Source organism: Thermobia domestica, chromosome 11 (genome assembly GCF_964235325.1).
Source record: "Thermobia domestica chromosome 11, izTheDome1.hap1.1, whole genome shotgun sequence".
Taxonomy (NCBI): domain Eukaryota; kingdom Metazoa; phylum Arthropoda; class Insecta; order Zygentoma; family Lepismatidae; genus Thermobia; species Thermobia domestica.
In genome coordinates this window covers 89095269-89116844 of record NC_137464.1, presented here as the reverse complement: position 1 = coordinate 89116844, position 21576 = coordinate 89095269, and the positions used below count along the sequence as shown (strand labels likewise).

General features: G+C 35.5%; 1 protein-coding gene across 4 annotated transcripts in view; it reads left to right on the top strand.

Moving 5' to 3' along the window:
* Window positions 1-21576, top strand: part of LOC145664271 (uncharacterized) — a 53721-nt gene that overhangs the window by 718 nt on the left and 31427 nt on the right. For all 4 annotated transcript variants that reach the window (XM_081730795.1, XM_081730796.1, XM_081730793.1 and 1 more), the window contains exons 2-4: window positions 3401-3505; window positions 16770-17058; window positions 17715-18064. In XM_081730795.1, the coding sequence (XP_081586921.1) occupies window positions 3413-3505; window positions 16770-17058; window positions 17715-18064 (732 nt within the window). In that variant the 5' untranslated portion in view covers window positions 3401-3412. The remainder of the gene's footprint in view (window positions 1-3400; window positions 3506-16769; window positions 17059-17714; window positions 18065-21576) is intronic.

Genomic DNA, 21576 nt, shown 5'->3' with positions numbered 1-21576 from the left:
AAGGAGCCGTACTTCCCATTTAGGGAAGGACAAGAAACGCCATACTTTCAGGAATTATTCATTGACTATCTAGGATGTTAAAAAGTAGGTAATAGACTGAGTTCTTGCCCTTGTACTTAGGGTGTTTAGGTAGTGCAACAGTAAGATGTATCCTCGTGCACGGGAGATGAGAAGTAGCTGTTCTTAACTATTACCGTCATCTGTATTAAAAGTGGTGCAGGGTTATAGTTAAGGAGCCGTACTTCCCATTTAGGGAAGGATGAGAAACGCCATACTTTCAGGCATTATTCATTGACTATCTAGGATGTTAAAAAGTAGGTAATAGACTGAGTTCTTGCCCTTGTACTTAGCGTGTTTAGGTAGTGCAACAGTAAGATGTATCCTCGTGCACGGGAGATAAGAAGTAGCTGTTCTTAACTATTACCCTTCCGCAGATGGCGGCCCCGGAATAGACACACACAAATCCGTTTTTAACGTTTTATTGTTATTTATTTGTTGTTATTTTATTGCATCCCTCCTAGAATTACTCGTCTTTCCTTTCTGTCGTTTATTCTTAACTGTTGAACACAAATATTTCTTATTTTTATTTATTTTTTGCTTTTCGCGAGATACATATTCGTTTGTATTGTATTACTTCGAAAAATTAGTACCTTCCAACTGTTAAGTGGTGCAAACTACACTATTCAGAAATAACGAAAACAATAAATCGTACAGTTTTATTACACGGATCCATAGTATAAGTAGTAGTAGCAGTAGGAACAGGTTAGAAGCCCCGCAGGGGTTGGTTTGGTTCTGTTCTCGACATCAAATGGGCAAACTAAAGTCTTGCTAAATTTTTCTGTACATTTTACAATCTATGGATCCGTATAGTAAAACTGCACCCAATAAATACTTACCTTCTCGCTCCCAACCACCACTATAAACGATACTCAACTACAGTATTATGTAAGTACAGGGTGTCCGAGAAGTCCTTCCCTGATTACAGAAATTGATAACTCAGGCTAGAAATAAGATAGAAATATGAAACTGGTGTTGAATTGTTTACAAACTATAAAAGTTTTTGTCTGTGTTAAGTTTGTTCTGTTTTACCAAGTCTCAATTTTTTTTTATTTTTTTTTTTTTGTTTGTTTTTGTTTTAGGTTTGTAGTACGTAAGTAAGAAGCCCAAGAAGCCATGCCAACCAACCAGGAAAAGACACAGTGTGTCCTGTGGTACCATGAGACACGATCACCAACCACGGTGCAGAGACAGTTCCAGACAACATTTGGGAGGACTCCACCTGATGTCAAGAGCATTAAAGCCTGGTATGAGAAGTTCAAGAACACAGGGTCAGTTGCTGACCTTCCGAGGTCTGGTCGACCAAGAACCTCAGCAGACACGGAGGAGGCTGTGCGGCAGTCTTTTCTGAGAAGTCCTAAGAAATCGGTGCGCAGGGTCTCACGTGAAGTGTACTGATGCTCATGTGGAAGTGTACTGATGTGACCAAAACTTTTATAGTTTGTAAACAATTCAACACCAGTTTCATATTTCTATCTTATTTCTAGCCTGAGTTATCAATTTCTGTAATCAGGGAAGGACTTCTCGGACACCCTGTACTTTTACAAAGGGAAATTAGGTATTCTTACATTCATGAAATAGGGACTTCTTTTAGCAGGAATTCAGTCTTATTACCTTAAAAAGTTTTTCTTAAGGGAGGAGTTGCACCAGTGGTAAAGATTGTCTTTAGGAAGACTGAATGTGGCTCCAGGGTGTACAGATACGGTATAAAAACTACAGTTCATTAACCACGAATTAACTAAAAACACAAACCAACTTGTACAATAAATCTGCACCATAAGCTTTTTAGTTTTCGTTTGGTTAATGCCTATTCAGTTACAAAATGTTGTGTTATGAAAATAGTGTTCTTCATACTACCATCTGGCAAAGTCTACATTTTATTGACATTTCTAATAGTTTGTATCAATTGTATGTTGCGAGGCATGCACATGAGCAATGATGGCATGTTTTTAGTTATTATTATTGCGTGCTATCCTAGTTTACGTAAATAGAAATTTGTCAAATTTACGGAAGAAATGTCTGTTATCTAAAAAGAAGAATATGTAAGTAATAGGATGTATGAGAATCTTACCTCTTTACATCCCTACTACTATTCAAGAACATGGAAAAATGTTAGTTTGTAATTACGTAATACTGCATAAGCAAGCCATAATGAACTCAAGTTTTCTGTTTAGCCTATGTTCCTTCTTATTTTCTTCTTGTATGCAACAGGAAATTGTTAAAATGTAATGTAATGTTCAAAATAGGGTGTCATCCAGAAGAATCACACAACGGCGGAGACCAGTACGATTTCGTCTGATGGCATCCCGCAGCTTCTGAAGTGCCGTACAGTACGTTTCAGCATTACGGTTACTCCCTGTTCCAGATAATCGATCAGTAGTACACCTGATACGTCCCACGTAAAAACGTCACTGGACAAAATAATCACTTTGTATTTCTTACGTGGGAGAGATACATGTTTCCATTCCGTGGTTACTTGCCTCCTTGATGGAGTAAACACATGCAATATTGTTTTATCACTATTGTTCTTCGCTGCGTAATGTTGCAAAATATTCAGCGATGTCACCATCCTGATTGTCTTATGGTTCTCGGATAGTCCCTAGAACCCATTTCGCATACTCTTCCCTATATGTGAGGACATTAACCAAAATGTTCTGCAAACCACCATATGGTAGTCCCACTTCAGCTGATATTGAGTGTAATGTTCATCTATCCACACGAGCACAGTTCATGCCAGTGGTTGAAGTGTGCCCAGGTTGTCAATAACAATACTTGTCCATCCTTCTTTCAAAGCACGACATCACTTCGCTATATGTAGCCTTGAAATTGAATCTCCACAATCTGGCTATGAATACCAACAGATGTGTATTTATAACCCACAGGAACCGCACGATTGACCTCACTTCTAAATATAAGAAAGAATTATTTTATTGGATGTTATTCTGTCTGTCAGTGAAAAGCTTGCATAATTTTCGTTATTATTATCGGAAATAAAACGACATAGAACGGTAGTTTTTTTTATAATCGAGAAATCGTGTTAATCATCTACAGAAGCATACTCTCAACAATTGAGTACTAGAACTCCAAAAAACGTGTGGTTTACAACAATATTGGAAGTGTTGGGGAGAATATACTAACAAAACCTTAAAAAATAGATCTAACGCAGACGAAATTAGCGGCTAATGACTTAGTGAACAGTTAGTAATAGATGCATCGAATATTTTCTCCGATTTCATTGATTCCTCAAAACCGAACTGTTAAATATTTATTTTTTTGTTATTTGTTTAAAATATGGATTCTTTTATAATCCTATGGTAAATACTAATTGCATTTTTTAATGTAGTTTACAGCAGCAATGTCGGAAGTCAGTGGTGCAACGCAGAACAGCCAACCTTCAGAGCATCCAAGGAGGTATCTTCAATTGCCAGTTGATAGATTGAGAAAGGAGGTATGACAGCTCAAATAATTATAACTAAATATATTTATTACTATTATTGTGCTTCCAAAATTATGCTAATCATAAGTTTCGGAAGTCTTATAGAACGGCTATGTCTGTCCGTCCGTCTATCGACAGGTAATCAGAGCGAAAACGAAAGAGAGTTCGAACAACGATGTTATGCAGACGATTCAGATCCGAAGAAGAGGTCCTGTCACCTCCGTTAACCTTTAATTGAAAACGGAAGTGGTAGAAATGAACTGTTTTCGTGTTTCATCGTTGATCGCCACAGAACAAAAGTAAAATAGATAGCGCGATAAGCGGATTTTCTTTGACTCGATTTATTGTCTCAAGAGAACATACTATGATCGACCGTAACACTCCAGGAAAACTGAAGATGCGAGAAGCAGCTTTTTAGGAATTGATTCAGTTCCCTGCGATTAGGTTCCATCTCCGTTAACCTATCCAAACCGGAAATGTTAGAAATTCACCATTTCGGGGTTTCCTTGTTCATCACCATAAAACAAGAATGGCAGTAGATAGCGAAAAAAAAAATTTTTTTGGAGGGGGGAGGCAGGGGAGGATTGATTCAACGTCTCAGTAGAATGTAATCAGTTTGCCCGTAACACTGTACCAAAACCAGAAGTAGTTGAAATTTGCTAATATTCATTTCATTATTCATTTATATATTTTCAGTATTCGTTTATATAGCACAAAAAGGGTAAGAGATATCGAAAAGCAGTTTTTGGAATCGATTCAGCAGTTTATTTTTCTGTGTGTGTGTGTCTCTCTCTCTCTCTCTCTCTCACACACACACACACACTCTCGCAAACCTCTATACACACCAGGGTGAAAAAAAATTCATGTTCTTTTAAAAAAAATCATTTCTATTGACTTTTTTTTATTTCAATCGATTTTTTTTTATTTAAATCAAATCTTTCTCCTCGTATAATACAAGTCGTGAACTGGAGAAAAAACCTTAGGAAGTAGTATTAAATGTCAATTATGCCACTTAAAGGAAAGTATTGAGGTTGAATTTTGAATTAACGCCCAATCGTTAACCTATTTCAATCCCAAACAATGTTTCTTAAGCATTTAGGAAAAAGTACAGCAACGTTTATCAACGTGACACTTTTTTACCCGTTACCCGTTCAAAACGGGATTTTCCCTAATCATCCTCTGCATGACACTGGTTTTCATACGGTGTTGTACGTACATTTGAGTCTTATTGTATTATGATTATTATCTTCCGTAATCGAAATAACAGAACTGAAACGGGGTTTTATTTATTTTTCACTTTAAATTAATTTATTTAGGAATTTGATTTAAATCAACGATTTTTATTTTAAAAAATCAAGTGATTTAAATCATTCCACCCTGATTCACACCACAGGTTGTAGAAATCTAATTTCCGGTTTCAGCGTTGATGTCATAGAACAGAATGGGTAATAGATAGCTACAAACGATTTTTGGAAGTCGATTCAACGTCTCAAGAGAACATACCACAGTTACCCGTTAATACTCTTCCAAAACCTGAGATGGTTGAAATTTACTAGTGCTTTCAGTTTCAGTATTGACTTTTATGTAGAACAAAACGGTACCTGTACCAAAGGATGTATAGAGACTTTATTTAAAATCTATTCATTATCCCAAGGATAGGTTCCATCTCGTACATTAACTTTCTATTAAAAACGGAAGTGGCAGCCGGTTTTAACGTTTATTGCCATGGAACAGAAAAGGTAGCGTAAGATTTAAGCGATTTTTTGCTTTCGATTCAGTGCCTTAAGAAGAGATTCAAGCTTCTGTATATCTTTACGATGACTGGAAGTAGTAGGAATTTACTCACAGGTATCATCTCCGTATTGCACCCGGAAGTAAATAGATCTGTTTCAATATTCGCATAGTTTGGAAGTTGCTGTAATTTAACAATTAGTGAAACGAAGCTCACTTATTATTATTATTATTATTATTATTATTATTATTATTATTATTATTATTAATAATAATAATAATAATAATACTTCATGATTCTCTTCATGTACAAAGTTGATAGTAAAGTTCCAGGACTACTCTGTAACTACTAATGGGGTCATTCCATATCAATTCAACACAACGACTTAACTTCACTATCTCAGATTTTAATGAAATTTGGTGCATATATGCCATCTAGATAGATTAAGAAAAATACAAAATTCCAATTTTATATATCAACCTGTATTAACGATAGGGCTATGTAAAATTTGAAAAAAAAAAAAAAATCCCCAAAGTAGCATGTTCAATGAATTTTGAAATTGGAATTGCAGATTTCCTAATTGATCTAGATAGCTGGTTGAGGTGTCTTTTTACAGCATTTTTCATACCCTTTCCTGTGTTTACAACATTATATAGGCTAATACAGAATTTGTTTTTCAAAATTAAAATCAAAAGTTTATTTCAAAATTTTTCAAAAAGTACACAATTTAAAATTTTGAAATTAATTCCATGAATAGATAGTATTTTTGTAAAACACCTTTCAAAATATGAATTTGGGATGATGATGGGTTCATTGTGAAAATAATTCAAAACTAACTCTTGATTTTTCAAGAATATTCTGTACGTAGGATAATAACACAAGAATGCTATGTTTTACACTTCTGTGAAAATAATGAACACTTAGTTGAAGAAGGAGTATAGATGAGTCCATAATAAAACTCTTCAATAAGTAGTAGGATGTGTATATCATTTGAAGTTTGAAACAGTCACATTTGTTCGACATACATCACTTTCAAGGAGATTTACATAACTTCTTCCAGTGGAAGTTACGTGATTCAGTTTTGTTAGAACGTTCTCTGCTAACATCTACAGAACATCAGCGTTTCTTGGATATAAGAATGATGCAGATGGTCCAGATGGATGAAGAAAAGTTATTTTTACTTCATCATGTTCTTCATTTTTCTGTAAAACATAACCGAGCTACGAATTTCCTCCATAGACAGCGGTGACATAGCCTGATGTGTCTTTTAATTGAAGTTTATTTGGAGATTTTGACACTTCCTTTTCCCAACCCTGCAAATCATCACAAAATTTTAATACAATTTGTCCTATTGAATTTGACCCTACTTGAAAAGCTGTGAATCACCCGAAATAAATTCCTGCTTACCAGGGTTTGAAAAAACCCGGGTATTTTTGAAAAAGCCCAACCCACCTGGGCCCATATGGGTTTTTTCGGGTATTTTCGGGTTTAATTGGGTTTTTTCGGGTTTAATTGGGTTTTTTCGAAATATTTCAATGTCTTTGGGGTAAAAGTGTTAAAATTTTATTTGTATTTCAAGATTGTCATTGTCGCGACTTGCAACAATATTCTGTTCACTACTGTTTTGAAAAACTGGGCGCCATTTTGAAATTTTACGTTGGATGGCCGCCAAAATATATATACAGCTAATTTAGAGTGTCTCGTGCTTCTACTCTGAAAATTTATTTTCAAAAGACCCAAAATTGCGCCTTGTAGTGTGGATACCCGCTATTTTGAAAACAAAATTGCCGACATTTTTGAAATTTTACATTGGTATACCGCCAAAATCTATACAGGAAATTTAATGTGTCTCGTGCTTGTACCCTGAAAATTTAAGACCGAAAGCTGTACCCTGTAATGTGTGTGTGTGGTACAGGCCCACAAACGAACAAGTGTAGATCAAGTCATCCCAGGAGCCTTAGTAACGTTCGCCAAATATGAATATCAAATATATCAAAACAAAGATATCATTCATGGCAAATATTTTACAGCGTAAAATAAATGGTTTTTGAAGTTCACTTTCGATACTTTGGGCGTTCAATTACGGGAATTTCCATAGTACTTAGCAAGACGGTTCTTTCCTGAAAATGAATTTAAAACAATTAACACAGAGATAATTCACATTTTATAAAGTAAGTGTTTCAAACTGCCTTAAATGAAATTAAATATCTTCCAGCTTAAAATAAATAGTTTTATTGTTGAAGTATTCAGTTCCGATGCTTTGTGCATTCAGTTGCGGGAATTTCCCGAGCACTTCTTTCACGACGTGTTTTCCCCGAAAATGTAGCTTTCTTTACTGTATATCGACACTTCCACTAGAACGGAAGTTTGAATTCAGCACTTGAAATAGTAGGGCTACATTGTCTTCGGAAATCTGACAAGAATTTTTTACGCTATTGCTGGTGTTGATTCTACAGAATGCTTATTTGAAAAGTAGCAAGTAATGACGGAACTACACTACTGTTGTTGGAAAACAAAATTGTACGTAAGAATACTTGTGTTACCATCAAATGTATGAAATAATACAAATGTATTTGCATATTTACTGCTGGTACAGGCACCTATGGCCTTAAACTTGTCAAATGTATGGGGGATAACCTCCCCCCGGTGTCGCCGAGTTGGCAAGCACACTATTCACGGAAAGTATTTTGTAAAATATAAAATTGCATATTTTACTTCAAGTAGGCTATAAACACAATCCATACATTAATTTGTTTTGTAATTATCTCAAGCTAAAGTAAGATTTTTTTATCCGTTCAATGCATTCAGAACTTTATATAGGTATAACGTTGAATGTTTTTGTATACTTTAACATGAAAGCATCTAATTCGCCTAGTGATGAGCGCAAAAGTCTTGGTCTTGCATGCAAGACCAAGACCAGGAATCCCGATGCAAGACCAAGATCAAGGGGTGCAAGACCAAGACCATACCTGCAAGACTAAGACTCTTACGCAAGAGTCTTGCACAAATACTGATACTACTTACTCTTTTAGATAGATGTAAAACGGAAGGTAAAAAATCATTACTTGAATTTTTTGGCTTCAGTAAAAATTTTGCTAGAGTGAATGTGTTCCCAGTAGCAATGCTATCTATGTGAGTAGAGCTGCCCCTGTAGTATATAGGTCCGGTATGTTTTTTTCTGAATTGGCTGTTCCCGTTTTCTGTAGTTATTACTCGTTATCAAACTACACAGGTGTCATTCTAATCAAAGCTTGTTGCACACAAAGAAATATATCATTGGTGCTCAATTACGATGCATTCCTGCGTTTAGAAGATGACCGGGAGCATAATATGAATTGTTACAACGTATAAGAACTTCAGTGTCTAATTTACTTTGGTCATCATTTGATTCATTTACTGCAGTCCATGATTGGATTTTGGGAAATCATACGAAGAATAGTTGTGTCCATAAGAAGAGGATAAGCAAAAAGTAAACTAAAAAATGTTATGGCCGCAGCGGGTCAGTGGTAGAGCGTTTGCCTCTTGTGTACGGGGTCCCTTGTTCGATCCTATATTGCGCCATGTCAGCTTTTTGGTGGACAAACACCGTGCACGTGGGTTTTCTCGAGTTCTCCCTTTCATCCTACTTTCTTCATTCCACCATTTTATTCATTTCTCATAATCACCGTCTCCCTTAGCCTCGGTGCAAAATCGTGGGACTTTAAACTAAACGGCATGACAAACATCTTGGCATTTGAAGGCGGCGCTCCAAGTTCCCTTTAAATGCTGCTAACAAATGATAGGCCAGCGGTATTGCCACGTTTATTTCGTACACATCCACGTCTATCCTCTGCCACTTGATCGCGCTGTAGTTCGTCTGCTTAGCCATAGCTACACCTCTTAGCACTCGGCAACGTCGAGTCAAAGCTTGCGTTTTGTTCGTTTAGCTGAAATGCCAAGATGTTTGTCACAGGCTTTAGATATATTGTTTCATTTCAAAACACGTTCGTGGTGTTCCTCTTCCAAAACTACAGAGAAATGTAGTATTGAACATCAGTAATTCCGTACAACACAGGTGCCGACTACATGAGTACGGCCTTGGCTCCGAGGCTTAAGTATACGTAGGAAATTTTTAATGTGTGCTCATATCGAATTGTGCTTAATATCGAAATAACATTTTCATGACATTGACAAAAACTTAGTGCATGTGACCACAAGTTTGATTTCATGGTCGGATGCTTATACGTTGAATAATGGTTTATCAGTATAACGTTTAGCCTCCATAGGTATACGCCACATCGAGGATTCAGCGATATAACATTATACAACAATAAATAACCCATATTCACAAGTGAGAGTGATTTTGTACAATTACTTCAAATAACTTGGAGTTTGATGCCGTTATTTTGTATTTCTAATATAGGTCAAAAGTATTGATATAAATTGAGTTTACACAAAAGACAGACAGTTGAGTCGTTTTCAGGTCTCACTCAAATTATTCTAAAATATTAAGACGTTTGATTAATAATCATTATTATTTTAATTTTCTCTCTCTCTTTTTTGGCCAATATTTCTAAAAAATATCATCATCATAGCTATTCTGCCATTATTGGAAGGTTACTTGCTGGAACTGAAAAGCTTCGATGTATGGTGGCATTAAACTAGTCTCTTCGTCTTGACGATAGCAATTTTCTGTTTTACTATCTTCCTCCAAATACAGTCTCCACCTCCCTCTCTTTCCTTCCACCATTCAATCTAGCACGTCTCCCATAATACAGTTCCTCCTCAGCAAATGTCCCAACCAGTTCCTTTTCCACCTCTTAATTACAACTAAAATCCTTCTTTTCTCTCCTACTTTTACTATTTCTAACACCTTCTCATTCGTTTTCCCTTCAAGCCAGTTAATTCTATCCTTTTTTCTTCATGTACATGTTTCAAAAGCCTCCATTTTTTCTCACTTTTGCGTAATGTCCATATGTCTGTCCCATAGAGTACATATTAGACTCAATAAAACAATTAGAAATTTGTTCAGTACAAAGATTAGCTAATCGTGGTTGGAAAGAAAATATCTGACTTCTTTAGAGTAAAAAAAATAATTTTGCAATTCATGGTATTTCACTAATCTGTTCCGTCTTAACTCTCTTTTATGCGTCTCAGGGGTGCCTCCCCAGTTTGGGAACCAGTGGATTGTTTCATCTGTTAAAAAATATAAAAATATTCGAAACATTGTGATTTGTCTTATAAGTAATGAAGCGTGGGCATCCATTGAAACAAAATAAAGTAAAGGTCATCGCCTATGTTGTACACTGTCATCATACTTACTAGAAGGTAAACTATATTATATTTAGAAACAAACGTTGTATTTCCGTTACTATTGGCATATTATAGAATTTATTATCTCTTATATCCAGAGTATAATTTGCCTTTGAAAAACATAAGATTTGTTAAAAGCAAGACTTGCAAGACTCTTGCAAGCAAGACCAAAGACCAAGACTGGATGTGCAAGACTAAGACCAAGACCACCCCGGTCTTGATCTTGCATTTGCTCATCACTAAATTCACCCAAGGAAAGTCCAAGATCTGATAAAAATCAATTTCAATGTGATCCCCTTAGTTGTACCAATAATATACTAACAAAAAGGTCAAAAACCCAGGTGGGTTTTAAAGTGGGTTTTTTCAGGTGGGTCCAACCCGAAAAAACCCGGCGGGTTTTTTCGGGCTGGGCTCACTTGGACAAACCCTGCTGCTTACGTCCGTGATAACCAGTGCGCTAAAATGGCGATTATACAAACAATGAATGCTGGAATTTTAAAATTAAAAATTTAGTATATCATTCAAGGGAATTAAAAAGTCCAATTGATAAGCTGCAGATGAAGTTGATAAAGTTTGCCTACTTTTATCAATATATTTAAGCAAAGTTAAAAAAAAGTGATAACCAAACAGACATTCAGGCAAGCAGATAGATAAGATAGAATTTGTTTCGTTAGCACTATCGGGGCTAACGGATTTTAATTTTGAGTAGGCTATTTTTTTAAATATTTTTTTAAAACGTATATAAATGTATGGGATTTGTTCCTTTGCAGTAAATATTTATTTATTATCTTTGAGACTTATATTTTTCAAATTTTTTGGATAGGCCGGGGTCTACCCGCTAAAGCTGTTTCAGTTCGTTTGATTTGTTTAGGCTTAACGTCTTATGTAATGTCGAGGTTATGAAGGAGTTGACATATTACTTAAAGTGGCATCTGAACCACTACTTGGTTTCCAGCTGAGAGAAATTTTGTGGGCTCATCGGGACCCCTTAATTACAAGGCAAAAATTAGATTCAACTAACACAGATGATTCGACATATGTGAAAACGTCACTGAAATTCACATGATTTGTGGCTTTTTTGTATTTTTTATACACCATTTTTTAAACCCTGGCTTAAACCAGCAGCCCTGCTGTTGTACCAATACTAGATGAGTACTTTTTACAAACAACGTGTATTTACAGTAACATTTTTAATTGTGAAACTTATATTAATATTATTTTATTAACTTTTATAAAACTAAACTTCAGAAGTATCAGCATTTTAACTTAGCTTTAAGTTTTTAGAGTATGAGCTAACAAGTATTGTCAGCAAATTACAAGTCTGTATGATGTGTTTTATACCCATTACTCTACTCTTTATATTTATTCCCTCAAGTAAAACAAAAAAACATTGAATACTTGAAATTTTCAGCTAGGTACAGGGTATTAATGAAAACTATAGTGTTAGTTTTGAATTTTTTTTAACAGTGAACTCATTATCATCCCAAATTCATACTTTGCCAGGTGCTTTACAATATTATCTATTCAAGGAATTAATTTCAAAATTTTAAAAATAAAGTAAAATTTTGATTTTCATTTTGAAAAAAAAAAAAAAAACAATTCTGTATTATACTATATGATGTTGTACATCAGAGGAAAAGGCATGAAAAATGCTGTAAAATGACCAGTTCTTTAGCTCAGTTAGGAGGGCCACAATTCCAATTTCAAAATACATTGAACATGTTATTTTGGGGCAATTTTTTGAAACTTTGTGTAGCCTTATCTACAATTTCATGACAACCTGAGATGGTAAGGTAAATTTTGTTTTCAAATTGTGTTGATTTGACTTGGAACGACTCAATGACAGAAAATTGTTTGTTAGATTATTTTATTTTATTATTTTTGCGGGGCATGTGAAGATTTGGTAAAGAGAGCATCTGTGCCCTTCTAATCATCGATCTTCGAAGACGTCCTGGTTCCTATTGTGATGGATCCGTACAGTGCACCAAGGGGCGAAAATCAAGTTTTGCAGTAAGTTAGTGAAATCAGCAGTCAAAGAATGAGATACAAGCGTCTTCCTTTTTCTAGATCTTTTTTTTAGAATCTGTTGGATCGTTTCGCAGCTGGTGTGCACTACATTATCCTCTGAATGGCTGGTTGACGCACGCCCATCAAAATCGAGAGTATGATTCAAACACACGACCACGAGATAAGGCATTCTCAGGGCAAACAGTTCTGATCATTTCGTAAATTTCTTTTGCTTACACATCAAAACTTAATGTTTACCTTTTGATCATGCAAGAATTCATAATGATGGGAAGTAGATGTCTTCGATTACCGGGGTACAGACACTCTTAAGAACCCATGATTATGGAAACCAGGTTGTCTTTGATTACCAATGTTTGGAACAACACAGACGCGCTCCTTACCAAATCTTCATATGTCCTCCAAAGAATATCATAGCATTAATATTATGTAGTAAACAGTTTCTTGTCATTACCAGTTACAGAGTACCAGCTTCAGTTCTGGAACTTTACTGTTAAACTTTGTGTAGTTTCAGTGAAGCATAGTACAATGAACTTCAAAGTAAGTGATTTTTTCTGTCAGTGTTACTGTAAATATTTGATTTTTTAAAATAATTTCTAGAAACGAAAAGGGAAATCTTTAAGTATCACGCAAAGGATATATTTATTTCTAAATGCTGTATGGCAGTGAATGTTCTGGTAGCCCCAAATAGTTAATGTGCACGCTTTTGGTGTACGTAGTTGTAGGAAATGTTGGACATGTAATTTCCGGTTTGATCCAGCATGATGTAATCTGTGGAGCTATGTGAATTAAAACGTAATGAACTCTGTCTTGACATAACGGCGAAGGAGCAGATAGCTAACTACACATTCTCCCAAGTGTCCCTGGTTCGATCTCAGTCCAAGTGAGTTTGTGATAGATAACATCGTATCCGTATGTTTTCTTAAAGTTTTCTCGGTTTCTCCACATTCTAGTTCCACCATGTTTTTTGTACGGTAATCATTAATCATCTTATCTTCTTTAGCCTAAAGACCGTAATCATGGGACGTTAAATTAAGCATTACATTCTCCATCTAAAAATTGTCTAGCTGGGCACAGTAAGCTGTGTTGTTAATTGATTAAGTTTAACTTCGGTTTTTGAGTATGGAATATTTTGTTTAAAATGGAATCCAAATCACTATTCGAATTTGTATCTCAGATAGAATTCTCACTGCGGATCAAACTCGGGACTACAACAACATGGTGCACTATATCAATTTCTAGTTCACCCCATACAACAACTGTATGGTGCGTAGAATTATTATATCTTTATATTCATACGAAATATACCCGGCGGGAGATCATGTGGTTCGGATTCCACGTCTCATATAGCTGAACGGGACGTTGAACTCATCAAATCAAATCATACGAACTATTTTCGGAGACATAACTTAATATGATGTATCAAAACATTGATATCAACTAGCTAGTATTATCTCAGTTTCAATTATGTGTAGGAGTGACTGAATTTAACTCTGCCTTCATATGTATAGGAAACATTCATAATTTCTGTGATAAGGCATTTCATATATAATAAAAAAATAACAGTGTATCAGAGGTTACCCGACAGTTTCTCCTTTGAAATAAATCTTTTCATCATCTATTATTATTATTATTATTATTATTATGGTTATTATTATGGTTATATTTGTGCGTGTGTATATGTTCCAGCGTAACTCAGTAACGCCTGGAGGAATTTTCACCAAACGTGGTGTAGCCTATTATTAGCAAAACGTATTACTTACAGTCTAGAAGAGAGTACTGTCGAGGTAAGGCCCCTTTAGTACACCTAGGAAGAGACAAAAGTGATCAAAAATGAACGATATTACTGTCGACTCTATAGTTCTCGGGATTCCTGAGCTGATTGGTGACAGTTCTAATGCCCTTTTAATCCAATTTTAGCCACTGAGTGAGGGCAAGACTCCCTCGCATACCTAGGGGGAGTAGGAGAGGTGACATATAAAAATAATCAAAAACGGCTTATATGAGTGTTGAATCCGTAGTTTTCGGGTTCGCTAAGAGTAATTGTGACTTCTTATGCAGTTTAAATCAAAATTCAGCCCCCCTTATTTGAAGCTGCGACGGTGACATGTAAAAATAATTGAAAATGGCCGATATTAGTGTCTAATCCAAAGTTTTTAGGGTCCTTAATTTAATCGGTGACAATTTTGGCGGCCTTGAATTCCAAGGTCAGCTCCCAGTTTGAATACTCCCTCCAACACTCCTAGGGGGGGTTAGGAAGGCATATAAAGTAATCGAAAGCAACTGATATTAGTGTCGAATCCAATATTTTCACTCAAGTAAATAGTGATACCCGTGGTGCCGTTTAAGTTTGATTTATCCTCGATTGGGACCAGGGGTTCGGGGGGCGTTGACATATAAAAATATCGAAAACGACCGACATCAGGTCGAATCATTAATTTTCAGCGTTGCTAAGAGTTAATTGGTGGCAGTCCTGATGCCATTTAAATCCAAGTCCAGCCGCCAGTGGGGGCAGCCATAAAAATGATAAATAATCGATATTAATGTCGAATCATAGTTTTCGGCGTCGCTTAGATAAAGAATGACACTCACTCTAGATGCCTCTTAAGTTCAAGCTTAGCCCCTATTAATACCCTGGAGATGTGTGAAATCGTGATATACAAATAATTGAAAATGACTGATGTTAGTGTCGAATCAATAGCTTTCAGAGTCGCTGAAATGTATAGTGACGCTCCAAATGCCGTTTAAGTCCAAGTTCATCTTCATTTGCAGAAGGTGGGGTGGGTAAAGATGAAAAATAAAATGTCGAGAAAACGTCTCACCCGTTTGAAATAACTTTTGGAAAATAGGTAGTACCCACGTCAATTCTTTAATTATATCAATTTGATTAAAGACGTGTTCTATGGGGGTATGGTGTTTTAATATTTATGCCAAAAGGAGAATAACATCTGTAATTCTAGCGTTACACTATCATTGAAATAAATATTCTAAAGAATTAAGTGAATTCAAAAACTTCCCATAAAGGTATTCTCCCTGTGCGAAGAAGGAGCATTTCATTTAGTAAATAAATAAAATATCTGATGGTGTCTTTTACATATAATTAGAAATCTATTGTTATACCACTCCTCATTTTAACAATAATTCACCATATTCTAACCGTTGTTCAGCCGATTCTTTTTTTCTTTCTTTTCTTTTTCTTTCTTTCTTTCTTTCTTTTACATCTCCCTTTGTTTTTTCGTTACAATTATACTGCTTGAAATGTAAATATGTAGAGGGTAAGTACAGGGAATTTCTGATTACGTACGACGATATTTCTTCCATTGTTCTATAGTTTGAATAACCTACGCCAATAAAATAATATGAAACAAAATTATCAGTTTTCGAAATTTTTTTTCTGTTGCCGAAGGACCTATTATATTGTCAAAATATCTCCGTAATGTAGGAGTGCATACTTTCGCCCCAAATAGTAGTCCCTCGAAAGTGCTAATCGCTTCATCTTGTAGTGGTTTCAAAATTGTAGGGTACTATACTGAAAAAAAAAAAAAAAAAAAAAAAAAAATCATTATATCTAAAGAAACTTAGCCCCTAGTATCTTCTCTGTTTTGAGGGATTTTAGTGTTATTTCAATATGTGTAGTATTAATTATTATAGAGAGAACTTTTCTGAGATTCATACAAACTACAGTTGTTACACAACCAATTTTGACTTACGACAGTTTCATTCTCGGAGTGCGATATATTCTGTATACTATGTATATATTTTGATTACACAAAATCTCTTTGGCAGTTTTGCTTTCATTTGGTGCGCTGAAGACGTTATGTTTGAAATCAAATAAATCAGTATCTTATCAGCAACCAATTTATGCAATTTTCATAATTTCTCTTCCTTATTTAGTTACAATCGGTTAGTTGAGGCGTTATGGGCAGTAAAGGCGAATTCAACAAAAGTTACAGGCAATCTAAACAATTCGAAAATTACGTTTGAGGTTTTCGACTAGAAATAGCAAATTGCTCTATGGCTACTAGTTTTCGTGCCTATATAATCTCTTTCTCTTTCCCTTAGAAAGTACTTTTTCAAAATAAATAGACAATTATTTTAACATTCAGAATTCCATTTTAGGACACTATTTTTTTTCGGCCTTACTACTCAGAACACCTCAATCTCCACTGTTAACATGGCCTTATAACAGTGTTGTAACTCTAACGAAAATTTTCTTTTATTTCTTAGGAAGAGGAGGAACAGTGGATCTCAGGAGAAGAACTGTTCACAGAAGGCAGCAGTGATGAGGATGATGCTACTAAGAACACTAAAAGAAAAGGCCGAGATGACAAACAAAAAATAATGAGAAAGGCACGCAATAGATCTGGTGATGGTAAGCATGAGAAGAGCTCCAAAGCAGGGGATAGTCCACGTCCAACACGCCCCGAGAAACTCGTGCGTGATCCTGTTCAGAAACCAAGTACTGGCACCTCGGAACGTACGCTATCAGAAGAATCTGCCGCGAAGAAAGTTGAAGGTAAGCAGCACAATACAACAGATGAAAGTCATTGTACGGAGAATGAATTAGATAAAAAGCCCGAAGGGGCAACTGCAACTGCTGAGATTTATGTCCATCAAACAGTTGAAGACGCACGTGCTGAAGGTTCCTCATCCCCGGAACCAGAGATTTCGTGGAGGCCGAAGCGGGGAAGTATTAAGTTGCCAGATTTAAACTACGATGGTAGATTAGAATTACTTAGTAACACAGAAATGTAATTTTTTTCGAACATGGAGTGATATCTGCTGTGTATGGTGAGTGAGCCTGTGTGTATCTTTTGAGACTTTTTTTTTGTATACGTTCAAAACACTTAGCATGAATGAGATTTTTTTTTAATTGAGCAAGTAGTGTATTTGCACAAAAAGTAATAAATAGTTGTGATATTTTATGCTAAATTTGCCAAAGCTACGCAGATGGTCGATCAGATACTGATGTGCTGTTTTCTGTGAAGAAAGATTTTGCTAGTGTAGCTGTAGCAGCTGTTGTACGGAGCTTATATTTTGATGGTGCATTTAGAAAACTTTACTTGTGTATATGAGACATTTTTATAGATATTTCTATATAAACTACACGTACTCTGTTCAAATAATAGAGAGAAGAAAATATTGTTATATTATGTGTGTATATATACTTAGGAAGAAGCAAAAGTAAGCAGTCGTGGTGTGATCCGAAATCTGAATCGCCTGATGAACGAAGTGTTAATTCACCAGAGTTGAACGAGAATAGACCTGCACACCTAGTCAGTAGTTACAGTGAATTCGTCGAAAAGTTTCGTCATATTACTGAAAATATAGACTTGAAAGCGAATAATTTTGTTGATCCCTCTCCGAGAAAGAGTTTCCATGAGCCTTCGAATCCTGTCCGTGAGATCCCCGAGTTGCCCAAACTAGATGGAGCGTTTAAAGATGATCCTACTTTGAGGAAGGCATATTTAGAAATGAAGAAGCTGGATGAATTGCTGCGGTTAAGTGAAGCAAGAATGAGGGTAAGTCTTGTTTTTTAATTTGTTGTTACTTTTCTTTCTTTAATTAGTTGCACATTTAGTTAAGCTTGAGAAAACGCATGTAATTGTTGCTGAATTCGGTCGAATAACTTATTACGAGAATAGGACAAGTCCAGGTAACCAAGATATTAAAATGTGTTTCGCATTTATTGTGTGTTCAGGGTTGCTGGTTTTTTTTTTTTTTTTTTTTTTTTTTTTTTTTTTTTTTGTAAAACCCGTAAAAAGTAAATAAATAAATAAAACACCTCCAAAAATATACTTCAAAACTTGATTAAAATAATGACCTTAATGTCTTCTTAGTAGATGCCGTGTTTCTTAGTAGATGCCTAGTTTCAGAATTGGCTTGAAATATATATTTATCAAAAGACTATTACCAGAACAGAATATCATTGAATATGTTTGGAAATCATACATAATGAATTTTGGGTAACAATATTCAACTATAATCTATTATATATATATTTAAAAAAAAAAAAAAAAAAAAAAAAAGATCTTGTTCGTGATCGCATCACTGGGAAATTAATAAATATTTGAAATGAATTTTTGAATGTAGTTATCACATACATCGAACTGGGTTTTTAACACGTTACTTTGGTAAAAATGCGTATTCTAAGGGGGATGCGGATAGCGAGGGTCAAAATCTATGCGAAAAATTGAGTATTTTACGCTCCTGTCAAGTTAGGAAGATGAAATTCCTGACCTTGACATACTATCAAGGCTCGAACTTGACGTACTATCCCAGTGTTTGCCTGGCATGTTTTGAAGGAAACTAAAGTAGTCTTCACTCAGAACGACTGGTTCAAGAATTTGAATCCTGAGTGCAATAGGGGATTTTATTTCTATTCTATATTGTAATGTATGATAGAGAAGCGGTACACGGGTTTTTTCCTCAGCTTTTTATTATAAATATTTCTATACATTTTTTTTTTTTTTTTTAACACTGAATTACAAATAAGTAATAGCTCTAGTAAACCTTTCTCTATAAGTTGGACCTCCTGCCCAGAGTAGCGCGGAGGTCTTGTGGTTGTTGGTTAGGAACCTCTGTCTCGATGCAGCGCTGAGATAGGTTGATGTCTCCTGCCCAGAGCAGTGCGGATATCGGGAAGGAACCTTTTGCTGGCAGCAAAGCAGAGGAGGTATAATATCTCCTGCCCAGTGCAGCGCGGAGATTGATAAGGAACCTCTTGCCCGTATCAGCGCAGAGGTAAGGCTAGGGAGTCTTTCCCGCGTAGAGCAGCGTGGAGAAATAGGTAGCATGCGATCAGTTGGTGTCTGATGTCTTCTGCCGGTGGGTACTCTTTTATAACCAGTTTGTAAAGGCGAAGCCTGTGGGAGGCTTTGAAAGGGTCCTCTTCGTATTTCGTCGGACACGGTGTCCGTCGGCTGCTTGGTGGTGCTTGTGCTGAAGCACGTTGTGGTGTTTACTAATATGCGAAGTATATATATGCAAAGTACTATAGTGCAAAGTATATCCCACGAATTGTGCATCGAGCTTCACGGATTTCCTTTTGGGACTTTTTTTCTTTTTTAAAAAAATATTTTTAATTTTAGTTTAGTGTCCCGCGATTATGCATCGAATCTAAGGGATGATAATGGTTGCATGACGAAAGTGGAAGTAAACGGGAAAACTCTGAGAAAGCCCATCCACACAGTGTTTGTCCACCACAGAGCGCACTTGGCGGGAGCTGAGATCAAACCAGGTTACCGCGCCAGAGGTGAGTTACTGCGGCTCTGTTTCATGTCTATAATAGAACGTAAACGCTCATTTTTTTTAAGTAGGAATACAGCTTTAAATGTACGCAAAAAATTTTATAAAACCCAAGTTTACCCAAGAAAACACACTGGGTAAGGTTTTTCACAACCCTGGTGCTATTTGTGGTAGATAGTTAGAGGTAGTATCTTAAAAAATGGTTGAAAAGAAGGGGAGAGAGGGAAATTGAGATAATATTTTGAAGCTGTTTATAAACTTATATCTAACTTCGCATATGTTTGGATTTACCTACGACAGTGAATTGAAAGATGTAAAGAAATCCATTACAGAAATCAAACATGGCGTTGAGTACCTACGCCAATTATTATTTTTTTTAGCCTATTAATTTATATGTAGAATTATTATTATTATTATGCCCTGAAATGAACTGAAATGTTAATTATGTGATGTTACTGATTTCTTCAGGTCTAATTATTTTTTTTCTTTTTCAAAATAAATTCCCATTAGTATAATTGAAATATTAAATTTAAAAATTTTACTATAAAATATTATATATAACAAAGTTTAATTTTCTGAAATGAAAGCCATTTAAATAGATTTAAAGAAGAAATCAGTAAAATGAGATATGTAAAATTTCATTTCATTTCAAAGACAACAGAAATATCATACCCGCATTTAAATTAAGGGGCCAAAAAACAAAAATGGCGCAACTATTCAACACCGTTGACAGTCACTAACATGAGAACTAAACAAGCAGGTGCAAGTTTATAATTTAATCTTCGAGGACATTATGGAGCAGAATTGGCCATAAAGGTTGCAAATACAAATAGTAAAAAATTGTGGCCTTTCCGACGATGAAGGGCAAAATATATGGGTCAGCGTATGGATTTCTAAACTCCATAATTTCTGTATAATTATTAATAGATGTTATAGGATACATTTTAAGATAAGAAATTGAATCTACTTTACTGCTAGCCACAAAACACTAAAGTAGTTTTTTATATCCATAATTTCTGGCTTTTTTGGACACTCTTATCATATTTTGTTTCTTAAGCTACACAGAGCTCCCCAATTGCGCCACGGTGATTCGGTGCACCAGGACCGAAAATTCTGTGGTCCCATCGGAAATTGAACCGAAGACCATTTCACCTGTCTTGAACCATTTACCTACAGAGTTTAAAGCTCATAAATGTTATTAATGCAATGTAGAGTCATTTTTAACGCCAATAGAGTAGTCAAAGATGACGTTATTTCTGCCAGTCTTTTCGGCATCATCTGTGTCCTGTGGTTTCCAAAGTCATGAGCTGCTTGTGAAACTTAGAATGGTATGTTTGACTGATAAACACTATAATGAAAGAATAAACTGCAATCTTTGTGTAAATTTCTGAAAGAAGAAACGTTAAAAAATAAATGAAACAAAACTATGGAAGGTAATGAAACATATTTACATGAAATTGAAGTGAAAAACACACCGGCCTATGCTTTCTTCGCCTACCGGACAGACTGTTTAGAACAAAAATACGAGAGTTTTGGAACCTAGTACTTAGTTTAAGAGCGGAACTATACTATGCAAAAGTGTTGGAATTCTTATAGAACAGCTATGTCCGTCTATCGACATGTAGCAGAGCAAAAACGGTAAGGGATATCAAGAACCAGTTTTCTTGTAATCGAGTCGGCGTGCCAAGGATAGGTTCCATCCCCATTAATTCTTAAATTAAACCGAAAATGGTTCAAATTAAGCGTTTTCGGTTTCAACGTTTGTCGCCATAGAACAAAAACGGTA